This window comes from Ctenocephalides felis, unplaced genomic scaffold, assembly GCF_003426905.1.
Source record: "Ctenocephalides felis isolate EL2017-DRISC unplaced genomic scaffold, ASM342690v1 CF-g0.4_SCAFFOLD_03571, whole genome shotgun sequence".
Taxonomy (NCBI): domain Eukaryota; kingdom Metazoa; phylum Arthropoda; class Insecta; order Siphonaptera; family Pulicidae; genus Ctenocephalides; species Ctenocephalides felis.
The window spans coordinates 47,567,622-47,595,431 of NW_020539725.1; the positions used below are offsets into that span (position 1 = coordinate 47,567,622).

At 28.3% G+C, this 27,810-nt stretch overlaps 1 protein-coding gene across 1 annotated transcript in view; it reads left to right on the forward strand.

Moving 5' to 3' along the window:
* Positions 1-26,335, forward strand: part of LOC113386159 (cuticle protein 6-like) — a 50,330-nt gene extending 23,995 nt beyond the window's left edge. Inside the window, exons 2-4 of the mRNA XM_026623958.1 lie at positions 21,349-21,565; positions 25,884-26,015; positions 26,169-26,335. Of these exons, the coding sequence (XP_026479743.1) occupies positions 21,349-21,565; positions 25,884-26,015; positions 26,169-26,335 (516 nt within the window). The remainder of the gene's footprint in view (positions 1-21,348; positions 21,566-25,883; positions 26,016-26,168) is intronic.
* Positions 26,336-27,810: the final 1,475 nt, after the last annotated feature.

Here is a 27,810-nt window from a genome sequence, read left to right on the forward strand (position 1 = left end):
CCATACATACATACACACACATAATTTTTTCTGATGTATGTCAATATGTTCAGAAACCTTCAAAGCGTGAGAAAATGCAAAAATTTTGAATTTTTATTGTAGTTTTTGATTATTAGAAGCGCAATTTTCAGTTTTTGTTCTTTTCAATTTTCAGGGGTTAATCACAATAATAAAGAAATAATCACAGTTTGACCAAAGCTCTAGGCTGTACTTAAAAACTCATAAGCTTGAAACTACACTACTAGTTTCTACTACTAAATAATAATTAATTGATAAAAACTATCATACCATCACACCGTTTCTACTTGACGTTGAGGACCTATATATATCCGATATTATAGAACTCGATCCTAAAACTGGGAACTGGGAACTGAGCACGATCCTAAAAAAGAAAAAAAAACTGAATCAGACCCATTCTGCAAAAAGAGTGCCTCCTACATGATGTAGTCAAAAGTTAAAGGAAAGATCTGGAAGGATTGGGAAGAAAAAGAATGTAAATGATTGATGGCTCACAAGAGAAGGCAAAATACAGGGAACTGAAAGTCGAAGCACAGGACTTAAAGCGGAAGTTTGGTAAGAAAAATGCATAAAAGTGTGTAATGAGTGAATACTGGTAATAAAATGATAATGTCAATAATAAACAAGAGAGGAAGAGGAAATCATTGATGTGTGGTGATCTCACATCATGGACCTGCCTTCGGGCACACCACTATTTGCTATTATCATTGTCCAATATAACAAATAGTATATATACGTATATACATACAACTGCATGAATTAATAATATTTAAAACATCTATGTCATTCACAATTTCAATAAATCGCAACTCACTATATATTTTTATTTATTTTCATGGCGGCGCTACGAGAATTGCCCAATGTATTTAAAAATTGGGCAAGCACCCTATTGTATCATACGTTAATTCGCCCATTCTTAAGATTGTTTTTACAGACATAACTATAACAGATACATTAACAAATAATTTTTATGTCTGTGGATGTAGATGTGGATTCGATTCCACATTCACATTAACATTATCCACGCATAAATACAAACAATCGCGCACACATATAAACAAATGTTTCGTTCTTGCATATTGCATTGCGATAATACATAGACATAACATCGACATCGACATCGTACATTTACTCAACACGAGAGGGGTACTTTCAGATATAAAAGACAACGGATAACTAAACTAAAGCACAGTTTCCATAAGTCTTTTGTTTTAAACACGGGTTCAATTGACAAAATATAAAAAATATTGATTATATACAGTTACAAGTTTAATATTATTTAGAGCAACTAGTAATTTCGTTACTTAAAAGGATACGATACGACAATGAGAGCCCTTGTGAGTACTGATCTATTTTATATTCATTTATTATTCACGAAGCACTTCAGGAATAAATATTTCATAATTTTTTGATAAAGTAGTAATAAAATGAATGTCGATCTATAATATATTTGCGCAATATAAAATAACCCTCAACAATTATATTTAAAAAAAATTATTTTGTGACTTTTAAATTTATTATAATTTTACTTTTTTTAAATATTATGTTTAATTAATTTCAAATTTTAATTACAATTTATTTTTGGTTGATAAATACTATTCAACAGTATTTTACGCAATAAATATATTTTTGAGGAGTTTGTACTGTTTATTTCAGTTCAAAATTTTTTAAAATGACATCAGTGTGTTAACTATAATTGTTTTTTTTTTTTTTTTTTTTTTTTTTTTTTTTTTTTTTTTTATTTCACTTTATTTCAGCAATCAGAAATACAAAATAATTTCTATGAGCTAAACTGTACATTTAATTAAATATGATATTATATAAGATAATCCAGTGATATATCTTACTTAGTTTACATAAACTATAATTGTGCTAAACATTATTTGACAAGATTAATTAAATTCAAATTTAACAAATATGATCAATTTTTTATATCGATCCTTAATGAGAATTGAAAATTACCTAAAATTCTTAATACACATTTGTGCAGAAATGATTGAATGTATTTCAAAAATATTGTTAATATTTAACAGATGTATTTTTTAGAATTATTCAGTTTTTTATGGATTGCGTTTTTTATAATTAGCAATTACAAAAGTACACAAGCAAAATTTTTTATAATTTTATCAATGTAAATTTTTAAACATTAAATCGAGTGATAAATTACTAAATATTTCCATAAAATCTTTTAATCCACTGAATATTTATTATTTAATGATTGAAGTTTAATTACAAACACGCATTACACGCAAAAGTAGCATTAATTTATAACTACAATTAAAAAGATTTAAATATTTTTTAATGAATGCAATATTTAAACCAAAAAACCCTAAAGCTTCATTCAATTTAAAAGTTTTTGCTAATCTTAATAATTATGTAAAATTTAATTAAACACATAATTTATAATGTTGACTAAGAAAAAAATTGTGTTTGGCAATTATAATAAATAAGTATTCAAAATCACTAAACAAAAACAAAAAAAATATGTTTTATAACTAAAATAAACTATATAAAATTATTTTACAGTTGTAATAAGATGAAATAATGTTGCTTCACTGTTTTATATAATTAACCCAAATCCAAAACATTAGATTTATTAAAACTTTTCTTCCTATTATCAAATTTTTAATATTTTTAATTTTATAAAACAAAAAATCCAAACTACTTTTTCATTTACCACCAAATTAATTTTATAAATTACATCTCAAAACACATACATGTGAAGTGAATTGTGAGTATAATTTCATGTAGATTTATGTATATTCTAGTACGTGTAATAATGTATTAATTATCATAATATATGTGTTACAATTTCTTAATAATCTTTGTTGCGATTCGATAATTAATTTATTGTGTGAAATATGAAATTGAGCATAAATTAAAAATGTATTATACATATCTACGTATATAGTTCATGCATACATTGTAAATATAAAGTAAAATGAAAATTTCATTCTTTAAAATTTAAATTGATTTATAATTTTACGCAATTCATTTCAGTTATAAAACTGAAATCATTATTTAATTTATTATTGATTTTAATTACTTCTTGATTATGCTGATTATAATTGCCAAACACATTTTTGTTTTTATAGCCAATATTGTAAATTATGGAATTTTTTTATTTATATACAAAAAAACGCTAAGAAACAATTGAAAACAAGTAATATTTAAAATAATATATAAAATTTATAAAATCTGTCAAGCACTGAATTGTATCAAAATAGTTTTTGGGTAGGTTTTAAAATTCTTTATAGAATAATTATTATGCTATCAGCAATCAAAAAAATGTTCCCTTATTTCATATAGGTAATCTTACAACTTTTTTAGTCAATTAGTCATTTCTTTTTATTATATTATATACTATCCTACACTATCTTCATATATTCTACATTATTCAATTTTCTTTATACCTGACTTCTTCATTCTTCATTTTCTTTTAATTCTGCTTCTTCTAATTCTATCATTCTTTGTAACTAACTTCTTCATTCTTCATTTTTTTTTTAATACTGCTTCTTCATCTAATTCTATCATTTCCTTTTATATTTTACACTATCTTTATCATAATCTTCCTTTATATCAAATACTATCTTCAAATGTTCTCCACTATCCAATTTTCTTTATAACGGACTTCTTCATTCTTCATTTTCTTTTAACTCTGCTTCTTTTAACTTCTAATTCTATCATTTCTTTTTATATTTTCTACTATCTTTATCATATTCTTCTCTTATATCATGTGCTATCTTCATATATCCTACACTATCCAATTGTCTTTATAACTGCCTTCTTCGTTCTTCATTTTCTTTTAACTCTGCTTCTTCTTCTAATTCTATCATTTCTTTTTATAATTTATACTATCTTTATTTAATCATATTCTTCCGCTATATCATATCCTACATTATCCAATTTTCTTTATAGATGACTTCTTCATTCTTCTTCATCTTCTAAACTTGCTTTTTTTCTAACTTTTAGTTCTATCATTTTTTTTATATTTTATACTATTTTATTATATCATATTCTATCTTTATATCATATACTATCATCATATATCCTACACTATCAAATATTCTTTATTACTGGCTTATTCATTCTTCATTTTCTCTTAACCCTGCTTCTTCTTCTAACTACTAAATCTATCATTTCTTTTTATACTTTATACTATCTGGATTATATCATATTCTATCTTTATTATATCATATACTATCTGCACACATTCTGTACTATTCAATTTTCTTTATAACTGACTTCTTCATTCTTCATTTTCTTTTAACCCTGCTTCTTCTTCTAACTTCTAGTTCTACCATTTTCTTTAGTGATTTCTTCATTCTTCTTTATCTTCTAAGCTTGCTTCTTCTCGTAACTACTAATTCTATTTACTCTTAAATCAACTATTTAAATTATACTTAACTCCAATTCAACAAATCAAATGACAATTCTATATCAGTGCAAGGACTCGAACCGAGTATCTCTGGCGTTTGAGTCGGGCATGCTTCTGACTGAGCTATTTCTCTACAAAATATTGTTACATCGTTATAATACCACGCAATACACACACAACTACAATTACTTTAATATTATAAACCGATGTAAAAGTTTAATAGCAAGTTTAAGGATAACATTTATAGGAAAAAATATTTATAATCTGATGGCAATCGACATCTACATACTAATTAAAAATTATTTTTCTTATTGTAACCATTTATAGTATGGTAAATTCTTTTTTATTAAGACTATTGAATTGATATATTTTAGATGGTGAATGATATATTTTAAATGCTAAGGAATGCATTGTAGGGAATTTGAAAATCAATTAAAATTAATGATAATTATTGCATACTCTGTGCACTTGCTACAGGCAGTAGTAATGTTAATTGGTTATATAATTCTAGTATATATATATACATATATATATATATATATATATATATATATATATATATATATACATGTGTGTCTATTATATCATTTGCATAAACATGAATTGGATCTAATTTAAAAGGCTAGTAAAGTAAGTATTTAGTAAGGCGATTAAGTAACGTTATTATTATTTATAGTACGATACGCGGTTATTCAATGTACGCATACTATTATATTATATACAGCAAGTAACGCCCAGTAATGCAATGTTATTTAATGTGAAAGTAATATATGGATTTAGTCAATTTTATGTCTGCTAGGTTCATATATTTAAGCATTTATATTTAAACTCTTACAATACTACGGCAGCAGGTACGTGCACCTGTATTGTTAATTCGATACATAGTGCAAGTAATGGTATATGCATATATAAATGTTATGTGTCATATTTTTTCCTCTACTTGCAAATATTGTTGTTAAAAAATTCCTAACTTTACTGGTTCTTGAGATATTGGCGGTGGACCTTTTTTACTCGCGGACCTTTAAGCCCCGCTCTACCTTATATATTTGTGTAGATAGTCTTTTATTTCATTCAAAAGGTGACTGTTTCTATAATAATGCCGACAATTTAGCTAAAATTTCCCAACACGTACATTTCACGATGCTTTGATAATTCGAATTTCACATAAGATTACACGTGCAACTATCCTCGGAATGCGTTGCTTATTATTTAATTATGTACGTGATATACGATTGTATTTTCATGGATTTAATTCTCATGAATTATTTAGAATTTTATTTATTTTTTTAGAATAAAAAAGTTTTATAGAGGAGTACGCAATTTAAATAATTTAGCTGAAGGTAAGAGCACTATCTGTATCTGCAGTAGTGTTTTTTCGTAACAAATTTAGTGAGTAATTATAAATAAGAATCAAATTACAGAAAACATCAGTGAATTTTAATACTGATAATCCGGAAATTGTATCACTAGTAATTATGGATGACTAAGTATATTAGATATCTAATAGGCTAATTTGTAAAAACTTTATTCCATTTTCAAAAAGTCATATAACTTCGTTCGGTGAGATTAATTGAAAATTGAAAAACGACTAAAGATTTTTATTATTAAATTTATGCTCAACTAAACAATTATTTTTAGACAATATGCTCAATAGTTTCTGATTTTCATAAAATTGCTCATTTGCTAAAAGCTATACCCTTCAATGTGCTCAAAAACTTTACACTAACAAAGAGAACCTCAGGTTTACTTTTCTGGGATTTTGATAAAACTTTGCATAATAATAGGGTTGATAGTCAAACCAAACACCTTAAAATATTATAGGCCATAGGAGAAGTGGCTTAATTATAAAAATTAAAAATTTGTATCCGCACACATACATACACGCACACCATTTTTTCTAAGGTTTGCCAAAATGTTCAGAAGGTTTTGAAACGTAAAGATATATAAAAATTTTCATTTTCAATTTTTTTGCGATTACTATTACTTGCTCTACGTGAAGTTAATTAAAGTTGCGAGTAAGCATTTATTGAGCAGAAAATGTTTCATTAATTAATATACTTTTCAGGTGATTGTTATTAACAGACAATACAAATGGAAAAAAATTAAATCTTTTTTGAATAAAATTATCAACATCATACAATAATATTAGTGGTATCAAATCTTGTATCATATGCCTTCGTTATAAAAAAAAACAAATAATAATATAATGATGCTGACCTGACTAGCTTTTTGCATAATAATTTGTCACATAGTAAAATTTACATTCGATTTATTTAAAGAAATAGATTGGTTTTGCATATGCGTTAACTAGACTAACATATTAATTGTCGATTAGTAGAATATTAAATAAAACTATTGCTTTGATACTGGCGCTATTTTAAAATATATAAAGATAGATGTTGTAAATTAATATACATGATTGTGAAATAATAAATATAGAGTATATTATACTATATTTTATCTGGTTGAAAACAAATTTGTTGTTGTTATAAAGCAACGGTCTAGGAACTTTTTTAATCGTTAAACTCCAAAATATTTTTGTATGAGTTGATATTAACCCACAGCAATAAGTCAAAAAAAATAAAATCGCCCCATTTTAACATGGTTTATAATACATCCTTCATGATACAAAACAACTGATAATTTAATTTTAACAAAATTAAATTTCAAGTTAAATTTTACTAAAGCTGATACAGTCAATCAACCAATTTATCAAATAAAAATATAAACTCCATATACGTTTTACCCCCGAAAATTTGATTTTTATCCCATTTAAGTAGGTTAAGTATTGTAAAGTATCGTTTCTTTTGATAAAAAATGTAGTTAAATTCGTTTTTTTTTGACCAAATTTAATATTGTTCACGTTTATACAAGTAGGAAAAGTGAAACTGGAACATTACATAAAATTATTCTGAATCATGTAGGAATAAATTTAGAAATGTGAGATTTTATAAAAATTTCAGCGCTTTTGGTTGATATCGATTATTCTCATAAATGTACGTTAAAAAAATTTAAACAATATAAAGCATATTTGCGACATTTTAAAGTAAGCAATCAAAAATTTAAAATAAAAATGTTTCAATAATAAACTAAAAATAATATAAAATTAGCAAGTCAGATTTTTCCTGAAAACATAAATTTCTACTTCAGGAAGTTATTAAGTAAAATACGAGTATGATGAAACAGAAAAATACGTTTAATATTACATATGGTCTTAGAGAAGTATTATTTAAATCCTGCATTTACATACATTTTAATTTAAAAATAGAGTTTTCTGAATTGTCTAAGACAGAGGATTACACTCACATGGACAAATATATATATATATATATATATATATATATATATATATATAATCAATTTTTGCATGTATGAAAGTATATAAAGTTTTGCACGTTGGATAATTAAAGAACACTACATTAGGAAATAACTCGGCTTAATTATTTTATAGTTCTTGTTTCTTTATAATTACCTGTGCAAGCCTAATGACCATCATACTATGCATTTATATATATATATATATATATATATATATATATGTATGTATTATATGCGTTAGACCACAATCGCTGGAACATGACATCAATCTCATCCATACTTATACATTTACATATTAATAACAAATATTTCAACAAGAATTGTTACTAAATAGCCATCGGATATTACAATTATTTTGTAATACTTTTTAGAAATCCTAGTTTCTTCCACGCATTTTTCGTTTTCTCTTATTTGCGTTAAAATTTGCAATATTATTGTAATGATGCAAAAATAATAGCTGTTGGATAAAAAGAAGTAGATAAATTGTTATTCAAGGATATATACTTAATTTTTTTCAGAGACTTAATTTCTCATTTATCTATACGCGTTTTTTTATTATTTGTTTGTGGGCTTCATAATAAAATTATTATATTTTTTATAAAAAAGGTTACAAAGGATATTACATTTATATAGACTTGAAAAATAAATAATGAGAGTTGCAGTTAATGATTTAATATTCATTAGTCGTGAATCATTATCTAAATATTCAACCAAATCTTTAAATTTTAAATAAGTTTTTTTTAATTACAACAAAATAAAATTAATTAACCTACTTGATTTTTTTAGCACTTTCAATCATATATAAACAAGCATTTTGATTTCAATATAATTCCTAATTTATGAGATGTTCACTAATTTTGGAGTAATGTCATACCGATTTAGATTTAAAATAATTTACACGATTATCAAAAAAATCTTATATCAATTGATCAAAAAAAATATTTCTACGAGTTTGTATAAATGCAAAAATACACAAAATAAATTTTTGTCAAATATGTCAAAGAAGTTGTTAATAACTATTAGTGGGTTAAAAAATAAATTGAATACTTAAGCGTTATCTAGTAAAATATATGCGAAAAAATAAACAAATTACATAAATATTTCCGTTATCTAGTTTACTTATATCTAATTTCAAAGTTTATAAAAAACTTCCGCTCAATTACACATTCGATTAGTCAATTTAGAAACATCAAATCACCGTGAAAACTATTCATTTTTTTATTTTGTAATTGAATACAAATTATTTTAATCGTGATTTTATGCTTACGGTTTAAATAAGCATGTATAATAGAAATTATCAAAAACAGAATTACATGAGAATATTTCAAAATCACACTATCAAAATAGGTGTTTTTATTTCACATTATACAATCGACAATATTCTATACGATATATATAACTCAAATCAAAACACTTGTAATTTTTTCAAACTTTGACGAACTTTTACATTTTAAAATTATTGTAACTTTCCAATAATACAACATCCATTTTATCAAGCAGTAGTGATATAAATTTCTACATGAAAATATAGATCTTAATGAAATTAAAATAAGAAATGAAGAAAACTAATAAGAATACATCCTAAACTAGCTGTAAGTGGAATTCTGTCTTGAGGCAATTATGGCATCGTGCCTTGAGGCAAATTGCTGGAACTTCCCGCACCGTAACGAAATGTTCGAGGAATATTGAATGTTTTCAAATATATTATTATAAATATTGTAACATTGTCTAATATTTATAAGAATTATATAAACCGAATTGCAGAGTTGAAATTATTTCTAAAGTATATTAGAACTATAGTCAGAATTAAAATAAAATCTGAAATATTTTCGATATACAAAATACTAAAAAAAAAAAAAAAAAAAAAAAAAAAAAAAAAAAAAAAATTCCAAAATCAATTATTTTGTTAAGACAAGCAGAAAGTTCTTTGAATCATTTAAATCGGACGCTTAGTTCTCTCAAAAACTGCCATTTTTTACATAATTAGCTCCGTATCTTCGAAATGGCTGGCCTGCCTTTGCCAAAAACTGATAAACACTTCTCCCAATCATTACTAATTCAATGTTTTTTAGATCATTCAAATCGGATACTCCGTTCGCTCAAAAATTCGATTTCTATTTTCTGCACTCTTTGCTCCGTATCTCCGAAACGGCTGGACCTGCCTTTGCCAAAAACTAATCAGCTCTTTTCCCAATCAATAGGAATCGAATGTTTTTTGAACCATTCAAATCGGTTGATCCGTGCGCCCTAAAACGTGACTGGAAATTTGTATCCACACATACATACACACACACACACACACACACACACACACACACACATCCATTTTTTCTGAGGTATGCCAAAACGTTCAGAAACCTTCAAAACGTCGAGAAATGTAAAAATTTCAATTCCGATTTTCGGCCCATTACAATAACTTACCCTACGGGAAGTTAATAAAATAGAACCAGCATTGGGTTGTCTTCTAATAACCAGAATCAGTAATCATCACGATAGTTTGCCTTACAATTAACCGAAAACTAATCAGCACGTCTCCTTATCCATACAAACCGAATGTTTTATCAATTTTTCAAATCCGTGTTTTAGAAATCGTAGACGAAAATTTGCTAATTATTTTTAAATAATTATGAAGTGCTAACTGTTAATTATTTTTAAATAATTATGAAGAAAATTGAACAAAATTTTATAATAAATTGGAATACTGACGGATTTTTATTGCATTCTTAAATTATTTATTATTTTAAAACCATATTAAATTTTTTAGTATTCACCCCCTTTCCCGCCTGGGGGGGTATAATTAAAAATTACTCTACCGGTTTTGACTTGGAAATTTGAAAATTGGCTTAGAAGAAAGTGATTGATTTAATAGAAGATCACTAAAAAATCAATATTAAATTTTATTAACAATTTTGCAGTCTCGAGAGTGTTTTAATTTTTACTGTATAAGACAATTTGAAATGCAAATCACAAGAAAATAATTAGACATATCAATGACATTACTCATCATATATGTACTCATACATCTAGATGTAATCTATAGAATACTATTCTTGCGCCCACATTTTTAAAACAATGATGAGAACCTACGAGTCAATTATTTAACGACAAATGCATGTTCTTATATATATATATATATATATATATATATCAGTGTATTTATGTTCGTGTGCACTATGTCTCCGTCCACGGCTATATTGGGTAATAATATAATGCATCTAGATTAACATCTTGAATTAAGTCGCATTAGTTCGCACTCACACAGGTGGATAGTGTTGCACACCTGAGCATAAAAATACATTATGCAATTAGATCAAAAAGGAAAAGTGTTCTCTTCTATGTGGCGAAATATTTAGATATGCCCGTCTGTTCAATGGAGAAATTACTTTTTTCCTTAAATAATGAACAGGTGGTGAAGAACTTAAAGAACTTCATCAAAGAGAAAATCATTAGGGGACTCTGTTTATGACTTTTGGAACTTTATGCAAATTTTTATCCCTAATACATTTTTCAATTTATTGAAAAAACAGTTTTGTTTTCAGATATCAAAAGCTTATTTTGACTCAAATATTCACGCACAAATACTTCGTCCATTTTGGTAAACTCTTTATGACTTTATAAGGTAAAAGACCCAGTTATTGACCCTGGCCCAATTTCTGACCTTTTCAACTTTTTTTGGAATTAATTAAAAAACTATACATTTAATGTGAAAATAAATTTTTTCTTAATTGACAGTAATTTATTCTATGCCTCATTAATGTCAATTAAAAAAATATAAAAAATATTAACTAAATAAAAAAATTTTTTTAAACCAAAAGTGACTGTGGAAGCCATTTTTTAGCTTTAGTCTAAACAGTTTATGTAAGGAGCTACGACAATTGAGTTCGTGCACTAATTATGATGTAAGTACGAAAATCTAACTAAAAATATACAAATAAGTCAATAATTAATTAAACTTTATTTTAAAATATTTATAAAACATATTAAATTTAGTTTTATTACTAAAATTTGAGGGGCAATAACTAGGCTCAATTTTAAGTGTATGTCACAGTTGTTGACCCTGCAATTCTAACCTTCTAAAAGCTAGGTTATCTGTCACATGTTTTTAGTCACTTGTTCATTAAATGTAAAAATAATAATATTTATTGTTATCTTATATTTTTTTTACTATTTTTCGTAGTAAAGTGATAATTTACATTTAATATTCATTGGTATAAATGAAAGATTGTATTTAAATCTTGTAAGTACATCTTTTAAGTGATAAAATTATTAATAAAAAAATGTCAGTTTTATCAACGCTTAAATTATGACTGTTTTAGTTTACTAATATTTTTATTATTATACAATTATACAATTACAATTAATTAAATGAAAATTAGAAGAAGAAAAAGAATTGAAAAAAGCTGAAAGGTCCAAAAATAAAGCCATCAAGGAGGCAGAAAAAATAATTAAAAAAAAAAACTTGAAGAAAAAAAGAAACAAAAAGCTCTTAAAATAAAAAAAAGTCCAAGTAATTTAAATAATTAATTTTAATTTTTTAGTTTGTGTAATATGTTATAACAAGACTTGAACAATTTTACGTTAAATTTTAACAAACTGTATATTTTTAGAATAAATATTTAATTTATTTATTTTAATAATAATTTCAGTTTATTTAAAATTAGTAAGCACTTCATAACCTAATCATGATTAAATTTGAGGGTCAGAAATTGGGCTACGGTCAGGGTCAGAAACTGCCACACGAAGAATTCTGAGGGTCAGAAACTGGAGCTCTTAATGTCAATTTTTAAAACGTCAATTTAAAATATAAATTTAGTTCAAATAATTTTTTTATGCACATTACTTTATTTTAAAAATCCTAAACTAATAAATAAAATTATAATTTTCTTCATTAAGTTAAGTTTTATATTAATTATTATAGTTTAACCTCCACCGTCACTCTAAAAAGGTCAGAAACTGGGCCCCTTACCTTATGACTTTTTTGGACTTTATATAAATTTTCTATTTTTATCTCTAATGCATTTTTTAATTTGTCAAAGGAAAAGATTCGAAAGGATTATTTTGGCTCACATGTACATACACGCAAATACTTTTCCATTTTGGGAAACTCTTTTTATGACTTTTGGAACTATATTTAAATTTACTATTTTTATCTCTACTACATTTTTAGATTTGTCAAAGGAAAAGTTTCTTTTTCGACGTCGCAAGGATTTTGGCTCACATATACATACACACAAATACTTTGTTCATTTTTGGTGTCAGACGTGGAGACCACCTTACAAATAATCCAGTTACAAATTCCAGAAACCTTGGGTCAATTGTCTCATAACATTATTTATTTTTGACAGTGGTTCTAAAAATGTTATTTAGGGTTTACGATTCTAAAGTTTAAATCAGTGATTCCCACAATGTGGTCCACATGGACCCCCAAAAGTTCTAACAAAAAAATGTAGACTAGACATCATTTGCCGGAAGATGTAAGATTAACAAAGTTGGTGCCACTTTTTGTTAAATTTATTAGTTTATGATTATTATAAATTCAAATAATAAATCTATAAAGAGGCATGTGTCGTTACTTAAATAATTTGATAATAAATTTTAATAAAGATACAAATTTGTAAAACGATATTACCCCATATCCTGGGATATGGCATAGGCAAAGCCTAAGGGATGAAAAAATGTTTGGGATAAAAATTACACACAAAAACCGAAAAATGGACGGAGTTTGATCAAAGCTCTAGGTTGAACTTAAAAGCTCATTACTTTCAAATTGTATATGATAGTTTTTTTCTATATTTTTATGATAACATCTCAAAGCCTACTTCACATTAAAGATATCCGTTACTTTCAAACTTATTACTAAATTAATATTATATTAGAATATATTTGTTAGTGTATGTATGATTATACGAATATGTGGATCCATTCATCAAAAACATCACTAGAGTGAATTCTGACCAATATATTCCAATCATTTTTATAAAACTATACTTACTGAGTATTCCACTCCTTCTTCGAGTTCAAGAATGAACGATGTCATTAATTTTCTATTTACGACTATGACTTGTAATAATAATTGCTCTTGCAAAATCTTAATTGAATGTTTAGACTTATAGATTTTTGTCATTCCTTTATAAATACTGTCTGACATACATCAAGACCAGCAAAAAATAATATAGTGTTAAGAGCAGTCTGCAAATGTTTTTGCCTTCGTCGAGTGATCAATAGCCTATTTAACTGCCCGTAAAACATCACAATTGGTAAGTTACGTAATAAGAAAATTGTTTTCTTGTTGCATTCTACCAATGGATAGGATAAATACGCATAACCTGTACACGACACAGTTATATATATATATATATATATATATATATATATATATATATTATATATATATTGATTGAGTCAACACATAACGCAGAATGTGTAATAAAACAAGGAAATGTAATCTCGAACAAATTTCTAATGTTAGATTAATGAGCCATTTAGAATTATATGGGAATGTGCATAAACAAGCAAAGCATAGTATATGCAATGTATTTGTGGTACTTTACATAAGTATTTATATACAAATAGGCGTTCAGAAAAAAGACACAGTTTTTGTACCATCCATTAACTTGTTCAATGAGCCATTTAGAGGTGCATTGCGTATTTAGAACACTCTCACTCTTCGAAGAGAATCTATATATAGACATATATAGTTACAAAAACTTACAATTTTCTAAATAAACCCGTATTTTTCATTCAATATTTTTCCGGCGCAACTCATTTTGTGTTTGACGAATATATTCGTCATGGGGTTTTTAATTGGTTAAAATCACCTTTTGTACATGATGCTGCATCTGTACCAATTTTATTCATTTATTTTGATATCATATTACATAGGAGGGGCTGAAAATATTGCATTTCGATTTACGGTAACTGTAACCTCCAAAACTAATCATTAGGATTTTTTAAAATTTATTATCAGATAACTTTTAGTAAATTGAAAGAAAATAAAGGACAAACGGATCATGACAAAGAGGAATTAAATGAATTAAATGATTTCATTATTTTACAAGAACTTATCCCATTGCTTGTATCAAAGTTCGTATCCTTATTAGTATATTAATTTAAATAAATATTTTAACGTTTAAACACTGAAGTTGTTTTAAGTAGATAGTGAATTATTCATTCATCATTTATCCATCCATCATTTGTCCATCAATTATGGACATTCATCAAATTGTACCTTGTAAACTATCAAGTTGATTTTCCTTATATTCCAAAACAGTTTAAATTGATTTTTTGAAAAAAAATTAAAATGTACCACTATTTTTTTAATCTTTGCTGTATTTAAAAAAAATACATTATATGCTGCTGGCTTTTCTTAGTAGGCAGTAGGCAGTAGTACTAAGGTGACCAAATGTCCCGGTTTGGTTTTTCAAAGAGTAACGATTGTCCCGGATTTAGAACTATTGTCCCAAAGAGTTTTCAAAAAGTATAATTTATATTGAGAATTTAAATTACTTGATAATAAAAATACCAATACCCATAAAATATTAGGTTGTCAAATATCTCCCTTCCGCCTTTTTGTATTATAAACCAAGAGCAAAAAGCGGAAGGGAGATATTTATACAACGAATATAATATATACAACGAATATGTTTACATAAAAAAATACGTTGCAAAATTCATAATTTCAAAACAAAAAATATGTAACATAATCGAATAATAAAGTTCTCACTAAAAGTCAGTAAATTTGATTTAAGAAAAAATGGATTTATTTAAAAATAAATGATTTTTGATCTAAAAAAATATGTTCATCTTGTAATTTGACTGGTTGACAAATATTTTAATGAATGATCTATTGTTCTTCTTCAATCATTGCCCATGTATTTGCTAAAATTGAGAGAAACGTAAAATGATTGGTGATTATTTCATCTGTCCATGTCCCAAGCATTGTACATGAAATTCTCTTATAACATACTTGCTTTTAATCCAAACAAAAAAGAGTGAAGCTTTATGAGTTCGTACTTAATTTCCTCGATTGTCAATAACAAAGCTGCTTTATAAAAACAGATCTGGCATTCGCAATTCCAAACAGTTTCCTTCTACCTAGCTCTAGTTTCCTTCGTACTACTAATCAATGTAATTCATTTGTACTTGACGTAACTAAATAAGTGTATTATTATTATCCAATGTTATATTTTTCAACCTACACATACAGGTATTCCGATTCTTTCGTGTTTGTATTTTATAATTTATCTTACCTTGCCATGTTTTCTTTGCATTGCTGAGCAATTTCCTTGTAAAAGAAATTGGTTGTGTCATTTGACAAAGCGCGCCAGGAATCCATTCATTTATGTAACTCACAATCAGTCGAGTGTTATTTATGTAACATATCAATTTTCACTCGCCAAATCTTATTAGTTCCACGTGGATTAGAAAAATCCATGAATCCAACAAAGATTTTCGAAATGGCTGTTAATAGATGGTTGTTAACTGTAATTGTCGTTTGACATTAGTGGATAAAAAGGTGGACCACCACTGTCTCAAAAACAAACAAAATATGGTATTTTTTACCAATCCTATTTTTACAAATAAAGAGCAAAAGATGACCAGCTATCGCCTTAATTGTCAATTTTTTACAAGTTTTTTCGTCTACCAGTACTATTTTAAAGTAGGGAGAAAAACAAAGTAACCAACTATTGTCTTAAATTGGGCAACATCGCTATCACGAGAGCAACGGCTACATTGTCAATTTTTTAACAAAAGTTTTTTTTTCGTCTACTAATACTATTTTAAAGAAGAGGGCAAAAGATGAGTGACCAGCTATTGTCTTAAATAGGGCGACATCGCTATCACGAGAGAAACAGGTACATTGTCAATTCGTTAACAAGAGTTTTTTTTAGTCTACCAATACTGTTTTAAAGTAAGAGGCAAAAGATGAGTAACCACCTATCGCCTTAAATAGGACGTTATCGCTATCACGTGGGAAACGGGTACATTGTCAATTATTTAACAAATGCTTTTTAGTCTACTGATACTATTTTAAAGTAGATGGCAAAAGATGAATAACCAGCTATAGTCTTAAATAATGTGACATCGCTATCACGAGAAAAACAGCTACATTGTCAATTTTTTAACAAAAGTTTTTTCTTGTCTGCCAATACTATTTTAAAGTAGTGGGAAAAAATGAGTATCCAGCCATCGTCTTAATAATAAGATAAACGGCTGCATTGCCAAATTTTTAACAAAAGTTTTTGTTCGTAGTTATTTTTCTTTGTTTTGAGCACTGTTGTTTAGTTCATTTTATTATAGTTGTTTATAACAGAATCGTTTTAATAGATATTGCTAAATCAATACAATAATAAAGTACCTATATTTCTCAATCCTTCATATTACAAGAACATGGAAAGATAATAAAACAGAAAACAATAGTTTTAATGAAAGGAAAATATTTAGCATTAAATAATTTATAATTATTTCCAAGAAAGGAAGTGGGTGCGGAAAATAATCATATTGTCGAGACTTCTTGTCTTGTGTTGGCGACTGTTCTAAAAATTTTGTAATATAAATAAATTCTATAAAAGGTTGGAAATATAATTACAAATCTTTGTATACACTTACCCATTGACAACAACCATTTTTTTATTTGAGAAATGTGTAAAAAAGATGCATAATCAGTATAGAAACTAGGGCTGTAGTCAAACGATACACATTCTTTATAATATAAAATACAAACCATTCTTTGTTTTATTTTTTTACCATCTATCTACTGCCTACATATGCACAAAAACTTTTTCAACATAATTTTAATATAATTTAAAGAAGTCAAAAACCCGGGCTTGCTTGTAGGTAAGTGACCAGAACGACTGGACCTGAATCAGAGGTCCTAGGTTAGATCCCGCTGGCAACGTTTTTTTTGCAAATGTAGAAAACAATATGTTTTCAAGGTATTAATCAAGCATCGAGGTAGTAAAAATATTTACCCTTTTACAGTAATAATAATTCATCACACAGAGATTGGAAAACTTTTGTTGGGATTCCACCTGTAGAAGAGCTTGTACGGCCTTTAGGTTTAGATTGCTGTTCAAAACATATAAATAAACAAAATATAGCACGTATGTGGTGATTTCACAGTATTCTTTTACTATTTTTTCAATAGCTTTTCTCGTTTTCAAAATACTATTCCGACTAATATGGCATTCAGTGCCTTCAAAGGTTAGATAGAATTTCAACCTGGAATCATATTTCTTCGGAAAAATAATACAGAAGTATAACATTTAGAACCGCGGACAGTCGATCGATGACCGTCCCGAGAATAATATTACCCGTCAGAGAATGGACGGCAAAACAAACGAGCACGATGCTATTATCTGAAAGGACAAGCAAAGATTGTAACGTAACATCATGATATATATTTCGTTGCGAAAGGTGTGGATCTAGATGTGAAAATTACCATAAACAGGATTTATAAGACACCAGATAGACTCCAAGGCTAATAGGCCACGCCAGAGAACACTTCCAATCAGTTTTCATGCTCGGACTACAAACTACAACTACAAGCGCGTGGGCGGATTATCAACTTCGTTTAAATTTATGGATTAAATTTGTAATAATAAATACTGCTCCATTTAAAGTTTAAAGGTCAGATTAGCACATTATTTTCAAGCGTTGAACGATTATCACAGATAAAGATAAATAATCCACATCAAAATAACAAAACTTAGATGTACACGAAGGGATAATAATGAAACTTATTAATTTGGTGGCAGCGGGCTAAAAATAAACTATTTTATTTTTAATTTTAAAGATGTTTTGGAAATATTAGCTGCATTATTTTATCAACAAAAATAAACAAAGGATATTTTTTTATTTTTTAAACAGTAATCACAACTTAAGTATCCTAAAAACTGTTGTGCTCATTTGATTTAGTACTATACTTAATTTTAGTCAATTCTACAGATGGCAACTCAAACAATTATCCCATTTCTGTGTGATAAAATATTATTACAATTTCTGTAATAGAGCAAATATTTATTGATGCCTGATCAGGGCTAATTTTTACTTGCAATCATATTGTTATCTAGATTTCCAAGCGAAACTGTTATCACTACTACTTGACAACAGACTGCCCGGGATCGAAACCGGGACATTAATAAAAAAAAATCTTTGGAATTCCTGTTTTACCTTATCATAATAATACTAATTATTTTATGAAATTACTTCAAATAAGATAAGTACAATTTTTTTCAAAGATCACATTTGTAAAAAAAAAACTTTGAAGAAATCATTGTCAGTAATGAAAAATGATTTTAAGCTCCGCTCTACCCAACGAATTAAGTTTAGAAAATTTCCATCGAGCATATGTCAATATATATTGGATGAATATTTATCAAACATGTATTCCAAAATATATTGGATGGTCATTGAAGGACATACATTTTTAATATTAATTTATTTTTTGATCATTTTATAAAGAATGGTAACGTTTAAAACAATTTCCAAAATGCATAGCTGGTTGATTTTGACATGTTTTACAATAAAATGTTGTTCGCCGCCTTCCTCCTGGTGCTTTTCTGTCGGAACAGACAATACAATCCCTTTTTCTTTTAGAATTTAGAATATGCCACTGATTAGTCAGTATATTTGGTCATTTTTTTGCTGCCATAATGGTTTATTTTTTTATTATATTGTCTAATAATTCATTTATAAAATATAAAGTAAAATAATCAATTGGATGACTTATATGGCTTTGAATTTGTAGTCGGGGTGTTTGTTGATGTATGTCAAACTCGATTATTGAAGGAGAATCGGCACATTCGCTAATGTCTTCCCGCTCTTCATTTACTTTGTCGAACTTCTTCTTTTTGTTGGTTGGTTAATATCATCATCACATTCATCGCTATCATCGGTGCGAATAGTAATTTCGTAACATTTGTCTGTATGAATGACTATTTACTAAATATTAAAAAAAAGACCATATAGCAAAGAAAAAGGCTAAAAATACTACTAAAATAACTTAAAATTATTTTCAAAATACAATACAGTTTATCACTGCTATATGTAATTTTGTTCAACTTTTCGATGCAAAATGAGTCATTGTTTATAAAATACCATGTGCCTGACAGAGTATGTTTGTCCACTGAGGTGGACAGCCGTCTCCAAAGTGTTAATATATTTATTAACTTTGTTTACTTTTTTCACTGTGAGAGTCGTGAAATTGGATTTATACAAATTTCTTTAAAATTTTTGAATTATTTTTTTAGTTTTAGAACAACGAACTATCCAATCGAATAACTAACTTTTCTCTTGTTATTTCGCAAATAGGGAAACCCATTTATTATATATTTACTATTGACTTCACAATCCGTTCAGAACTTTATTCTTAATTTGTCTGGTTTATTTGGTATATTTTATATAAATCTAAACCTACATTTTGACAAAAACTGCCCCCCCAAATAGCTAATTATTTCTCATCGGTCAAATTGATCGTTTGCGGAAAGTTAGTTTAGTATATATTATATAATTAATAAATTCCACAATATAAATTTTACTAGGAAATGCAATACCGATGGGAAATTTCAATACCGGTATTTCGGTAATTTTTCATTTTAAAATCGGAATAACGGAAAATTATCGGTAGTTTTATTACCTTAAACAAACGTAAACAAAATTGAAAGTTACTAGTACAAATATAAAAAAAATGTCTATACAACTACAACTATATTCAACTAAACAATAAAAACAATAAAATAAAACAATACATTTATTTTTTTAAATAATAATTTAACAAAATTATATACAATTTAATTAATTCATTATCACTATCGAGTATATTGAGTTCTTTTCATCAAAAACAAACATGAGTAAGAAAGACCATAAAAGATCATATTACATTATTATAATAAACTGTATTGTCTGTATCCGATGTGTTAAATTAGCATAATCTCCAACATTTGAAAAAAATAATTTTTCTTCACTAATTTAAGATCAGATTCTTTATCGAGATAAATAATAAGTTACTATAATTGTTGAGTTATTTAAAACAATGTGATGTTTCAAACTTCGAAACGTTTTCGAAAAATAATATTTTATAATTGTAATAAGAAGCAAAAATATGTAGTAATTATCATAATTATTATGTATAAAGTTAGAAAAAATTAAAGATTACGCAGGGGTAATCTGTATGATATAAAATATTTTGGCGCAAATATCACTTAAAAAACTATTACATTTTTACATAAGATGAAACAAACATCATTATCTATCAGTCCAATTCTATTTATTGTTACACGATGTAGTCCTTAGTAAAGTAATAAATATTCCGTTTAATGACGAGCTGAAATAATATTTGACAATTGTTTATTCTATAGAATCACTTGAAAATATAGGTGTTTATGCGATTCTGGAATTTAAAGATAAATTTGTTCCAAGAAATTTAAACTTTAATGTATTATGTATCAAATAGCACTTATGTAAAAATACCGAAAATACCGGTATTTTTGGGGTAAATACCGGTAAAAATACCGCCGAAAAATCGGGCGGTTTACCGGTAATTCGGTATACCGGTATTGCATTCCCTAATTATTACTATACGAGTTAACACACCTCGTATTAATTCATTGTCCTTTATCAATTTCAGATATTAGCATCATGTCTGCTCGCCCCTGGCCGGCCATTCGCTCGCCGGCTATTCCCAGCAATACCAGTCCCAGGACGGGCACGGTTCGTACGCCTACGGTTACGCTGATCCCAACTCGCAGAAGACGGAGCACAGGTCGCACGACGGCACGACACACGGGGAGTACTCGTACGTCGACGGGGATGGAAAATTGCAAGCGGTCAAATATGTTGCAGATCATGCAGGTACAAATTGGAAGATGAATTTTAAAAACATGTTCAAATTGTATCAGGATAAGAAATAAAAAACGTGCATATACTCTATTCCGATTTTAGTACAAACTAGCAAACCCGACGAACTCCGTTTCGCCACCAGATGGTTTCGTGAGAAAGATGAAGAAATTTTTTGTTTGTTTTATATTTGAAAAAGAAAAATTTGATTTTATTGCACAACAGTAATGAATTTATTTCGATTACAAAAATGAAGTGTTTTTTAGTTGAACTTCTCTAATTGTAAGTAAATAAAAGTGAATCCGCAAATTATCCGTTTCATTGAAGTGCTCTTTGGTAAACCACATATTTTGTTTTTTGGTATGAGGTTAACACAAACAATGCGAATGGTTTTCCAACTCGTGAACAGGCAACGTATAACTGCCCATGTGAAAAACAATGATTTTCTAAATAATCTATTTGAAATTTATCCCGCAAACACTAAGCGATTGGCCTTGCGACTTGTTATTGCGAACGTAAGGCAAACTGGAAATTGCAATCGTTTGAAGTCAAACGGAAGACCAGTCGGAATCATTGGTATGTCACCAAATTGCCAGCAATTTTTGATTGAATGGTGAAATTCAGTGCGTGTACATCATTATTCTTTGCGGCAAGAATTGCTAGTTGACTTAACCAAGCATAATTCTGATAATTCTCACTAATGTCATTACTCGAATATTTAATTACGGTGCATGAAGTTCCAGCAATTTGCATTAGGGCACGATGCCATGCACTATATATTTATATATATATATATATATATATATATATATTATAATCATTATATATTTTATCGTTCATAAAATATACAATGACGATCTTATCGCTCAAAACACTTGAGAAAGTTTACATTAGCAAGAGGTGCCGAATAAATCCATCTGAGGATATATTTCTTACGATTAGAAGAACGCTTTTGAAATATACTCGTATACATTTTCAAACTGGTTTGTAAATTTGAAATTCATATTTTAAGTATAAAACTTTGTATATTTTTGAAAATTTTGAAAAGAAAATGTTTCTAAAAATTTTGAAATTTTGAAATTATAAAAAAATATTATAAGGAAATTAAAGACAAAGAAGACTGAAGAATTATATAAAAATATTTTAATTATAATAGATATTATATTAATGAAGTAGTCAAATGAAAAGTATATAAAATATGAAAACTTTTCATAATCTCTCATACCAGGCACTTCTGTCTGTCTGAGATTGCTTGAATCATATAAGTAAACTTTAAGAATCAACAATCTTAGTACGAAGCCCAACAAAATTAGTACCCATTTTTTTAAATTTTATCAAAAACATCTGATAATTTGATGTGCATATGTCTAATGATCATTTTTGACCGCCAAAATATCTTTTTTTTTTGCTTCTTCTGTATCTCAGAAACCGCTAGACCTGCCTTTACAACTTTTCATTTCGTCAATACAAGTAAAATGTTTTTTGAATCATTCAAATCGGATACTCTTAAAAACTGAATTTGTGTTTTCAGCACTTTTTGCGCCGTATCTTCGAAACGGCTGGACCTGTCTCCACCAAAAACTAATCAGCATATCTCCCCATCAGTAGCTATCGAATGTTTTTTGAAGCATTCAAATCGGTTGATTCGTGCGCTCGAAATAGTAGACTAAAATTGTATCCACAAATACACACATACACACAAATACATACTTTTTTTTAAGGTATGCCAAACTGTTCAGAAACCTTCAAAACGTGAAGATATGCAAAAATTTCCATTTTAATTTTTTTTGCGATTACTGTCACTTACTCTACGAAAAGTTAATTGTAAGAAGAATTTTAAAGACAATATAAGATTGTATCATTGCCTTAAGCATGATAATAAATTTTAAATAATGAATTTGAGTGAGGACGTCATCTGTAATCAGTAGTTGCCAACGAAACACAACAGTACGTACATATGCTTTGGCATAGAATCTGATTAGAATCGCTTAAACGAGTTCAAAACTGTAAAGTTTGATGATTGCTTATACGCTTATCGTAGGCCTATAATATTTTAGTATGCTAGTTCAGACCATAAAATCTATCATAATACAAAGTTATCTTCAGCAAAAACTCATCGGGCCGATATCAACTGATATCTTTCGATGGTTTTGAAGTTTTCAAGATCGAATGTTTTGAAGATTTGAAGATTTTTGCGAGAACGTTTGACAAAAAAAATTACATTTATTTGCCTATTCTAAAGAAACTACTGGCCGATAGTCTTGTAAAAACTAATAAACACCTCAATTCAAACACCTTAATTCTCAAATTTCATCGGTTTGCTGTTGAAGTTATGCAATCGGTGCAGTTGTTTTTAAGATGACGTCAACGAAAGGTCAAAAATCGACTCCCATACACACATATACTTTTTCCAATTTTATCCCAATCGATTCAGAAAGACATGAAACGTCGAGAAAATATGAAATTATCAAGTCGACTTTTTTCTGTGAAAGCAAATTCCTTCAAAAAGTTACCCAGACGAAGCTACCAGAAATTGATTCGTAGTAACCTTTACTGATCAGTAATGCATTCAAATGCTTTCTCAGGTGATTGGAATTGCAAACAGCTCGTGTACGACAGCAATTTGCGCTTTTACAGTGCAAATTTATCTGCGGGCGTAATTGACGGCAAAATAATTGGCATTTATATGAAGGCGCGTGAATTACTTAATGAACGATCGATATGAATAGAACACTTGCAATAGTTTGCATATATAATATATCGTCAATAATATAATATTTACCTACCGGTCTTATAAGAATAATCGTGTTGATCGATAGACCGACACCTCCAGTAATCCGACATCTTGGCGACCGTACTTTTTGGAAATTTTAATATTATTTTCAATATCATATGTTGACATTCACTATGGTCTAGTAATCCGAACATTCCAGTAATCACCTAGTAATACTGTGTATATATATATATATATATATATATATATATATATAAAACAAAAAAAAACATGCAAAACTTACCAAATAGTCTATGCCAATGTGCCAATCATCCAGTGCCCAATGGCTGCTCAATAATTTCATTACATATACCACGTGTAGGTATTAATTAAATTTGTGTTGTAACAAACAAAGTTCAATTAAATGTCTTAAATATAAACTATTTAAAACATAGAAACACTGAGGGATATTATATTTGTATAAACCAATAACTTAAAATCATAAAACATCACTTCTCACGGCTAACCTCAATTCTAAAGTTCATACCAATTTCTTCATTCCTGACTATAGTAAAAACGACTAGTTTAATATAAGTTAACTACTTGTTTGTATTCACTTGAAGTATATAATATCAATAAAATAAGTCCTGAAGGGTATGGCAGTACTTTCGACAGACTGAACTAAAAATATTAAATGACCAAAAATAATTTGTCAATACTTAAGAACTTCAAACCAAATCATCCATAAACATATCAAATATCGATAATAGTGATGTACTAGATCATTCAATATATATTTATGTCACTTTGCAAGAATAGAAATCACTGATTCCCAAACTATGCTATCAAAGCTTATCAAAAATACTTTTTATCGTTTTAACTTTTATTTACATCACTAATGTTGGATGCTATTTTCATAGGCCCTGATTTAGTCATAAAATTGTAAAGATCAATATTTTGTTCACACAATTTTGATCACATAGTTTGCCTAAATATTCCAAACCAAACTCAAAAAATAGATAATATAGACGTTCGTTTATAAAATTTAAAATTTCATAATTTAAATACTAATTATTAATCAATAAAATAAACAATTTTTTACAAGATATTACAGACACAAAAATGTGAAAATTTTATATTTATAAAATTTCGCGAAAGTTATATAGAAATATTTCTTAATAAAAAGTTTTATAGAAATATTTCTTAATATTTCTACATTAAAAATTATAGCTTAAATAATATTTTGTAAACACATTACCAAACAATTTGTTTGCGATTCTCAGGTCAACGTGTTTATTAGCGCGTAACGCCCCAAATTTTTTCGAATAAAAAAGTGCACCTTACACGCATAAATTTATACATTTCCTAATAATCATGACAAAATATTAGAAAGATATCAAAAAAATATTGGGTCAAGAATTGAAATTCTGACGTACATAACATAATTAAACGCACTTTGTATTTTTTGTCTTTAAAAAAATTGTTAAATCATTATTATATTTATCATTCGACTATCAAGTTTTATAAAGTAATAGAGTGATTCAAAAATATATTATTTTTGAATTATTATGAGTTATTGCAGTTTGAGAACAATAGAATTGAAATAAAATTATTTTTTAGGATTCCATGTGGCTGGAACAAACCTGCCCCAGGCTCCCCAACAACACGGAGGTTACCACACTGGCGCTGCCCTTGTTCACAGTGGCGGTCATGGTTTATACCATGGTCCACATGCAGCCATAGGACATGATGGTAAAATAATAATTTATTTTGAAACTTATATCAAACTTGCAAATCTGATTCATGCTTTTGATTAAATATTAATGAGCAGCAAATTAAGGATATTTATATAACAGCAATCCTGGTGTTGTACATTATGTTTCTATTTCTATATTTCTTACCCAGGTCATCCAATCGAAACCCCAGAAGTCCAGGCAGCCAAACACGCCCATTTCAAAGCCCATGCTGAAGCAGCAGCCGCAGCACACTATGGTCCTCACCAGTACCAAGCCTATGCACCACATTACGCAGGAGCAGGATTCGGAGGCCACTACCAGCACGCAGTTGCTTAAGTGCACATGGAACGCCTGTTGAAACACCAGAGGTTCAAGCCGCCAAACACGCCCATCTGCAGGTTGGCATTTCGATAAAGCAATATTCGAATATTTGAATTTATTATCGAAGCCGATCCCATTGTGGATTGTGGGTGGTTAGAAAATTTAGAATTATCGGTCAATGGATTGCGGTTTGATTTATTTTAGATATGGGATAGACCATATAATGGCAATCAAATATCACTTATCATGAACGAAACAGTTTTATTGCATATTCAATCCTCTTGTGCTAAAAACATTTGCTAATGTTTCAGATATTTAAAAAAAACTCATTTAAAATGTTGTCTAATATTCACATTTTTTTAAATTTTGATGATGCAGTAGTATTACATGCTCATTTTTTAATTGGGATTGCCCTTGGGTAAGCGGTTAAGAGCAACGGGACTTGTTTCAGAGGTCCCGGGTTCGATGCCCACTTCGAGCAGCTTGTTGTCAGGCAGTAGTGACAACGATTTTCACTTGGAAATATAGATAGCAATATGTTTCCAAGTGAAAATAGCTCTTGCCCGGCATTGCTGCAACAATAAAAAGTCAGCCCTATTAGATTAATTCTAATACAAAAATCATCAAATATGGATGGATTAACCATTGGGTTACCATCTAAAAATACAAGTGAGGAGAAGTTTCAGCCCAACAGCTCATAGGACGTAAGGTTCTGATTGCTGTTAAAAATATATATTTTTTTTTTTTAATTACAAATAAATTTTAGCCATAAGAAGTAAAATTACGCTTACCAATTTTAACATTCTATTTAAATATTTATTCTTCCAGGCTCATGCTGAAGCAGCGGCACAACACTCCTATGGAGGACATGGAGCATGGAGGAGGAAAGAGATTCTTTATGGAGCTGGTCATGGAGGATATGGAGGAGCTTAGGTAATAGCGATGAGATTATTAGAATTCACTTGAATAATATGGACATATGTGATAAAAATTGTGTTGTATAACAGGATTCCAAAGCCACGTTGTACACAACCGCGGATATGGTGGTGGTCATGGAGGATACTATCACGGACCCCAAGCTGTCATTGGACCTCATGGTAAAAAAATCAAAATTATATATAAATAAACTCAGTTAAACTTTAATCATTGTTAACTTTATTGTCTTCACAATACTGTGCATTTCTCTCCTGGCAGTGTCTACTATTAAATATTTTTTACCCTCTTCTTCTAGGACAACCTCTTGAAACTCCAGAAGTAGTTGCTGCTAACATGCTCACTTTGCTGCCCACGTGAAGTTAAAGCCAACTTGCCGCAGCATCAGCTGGACACGCATACGGTGGCGGCGGTTTTGGAGGAGCTTACATGGTAAACCAAATTAGCATTTTCATTATAATATAATAAATAGTTAACGACCACATTTTAAACCATTTTCTTCTTTCATCCTTCAGGTGGATACCTCGCAGCAAGTGCAGGAGGTCATTACGGAGGCT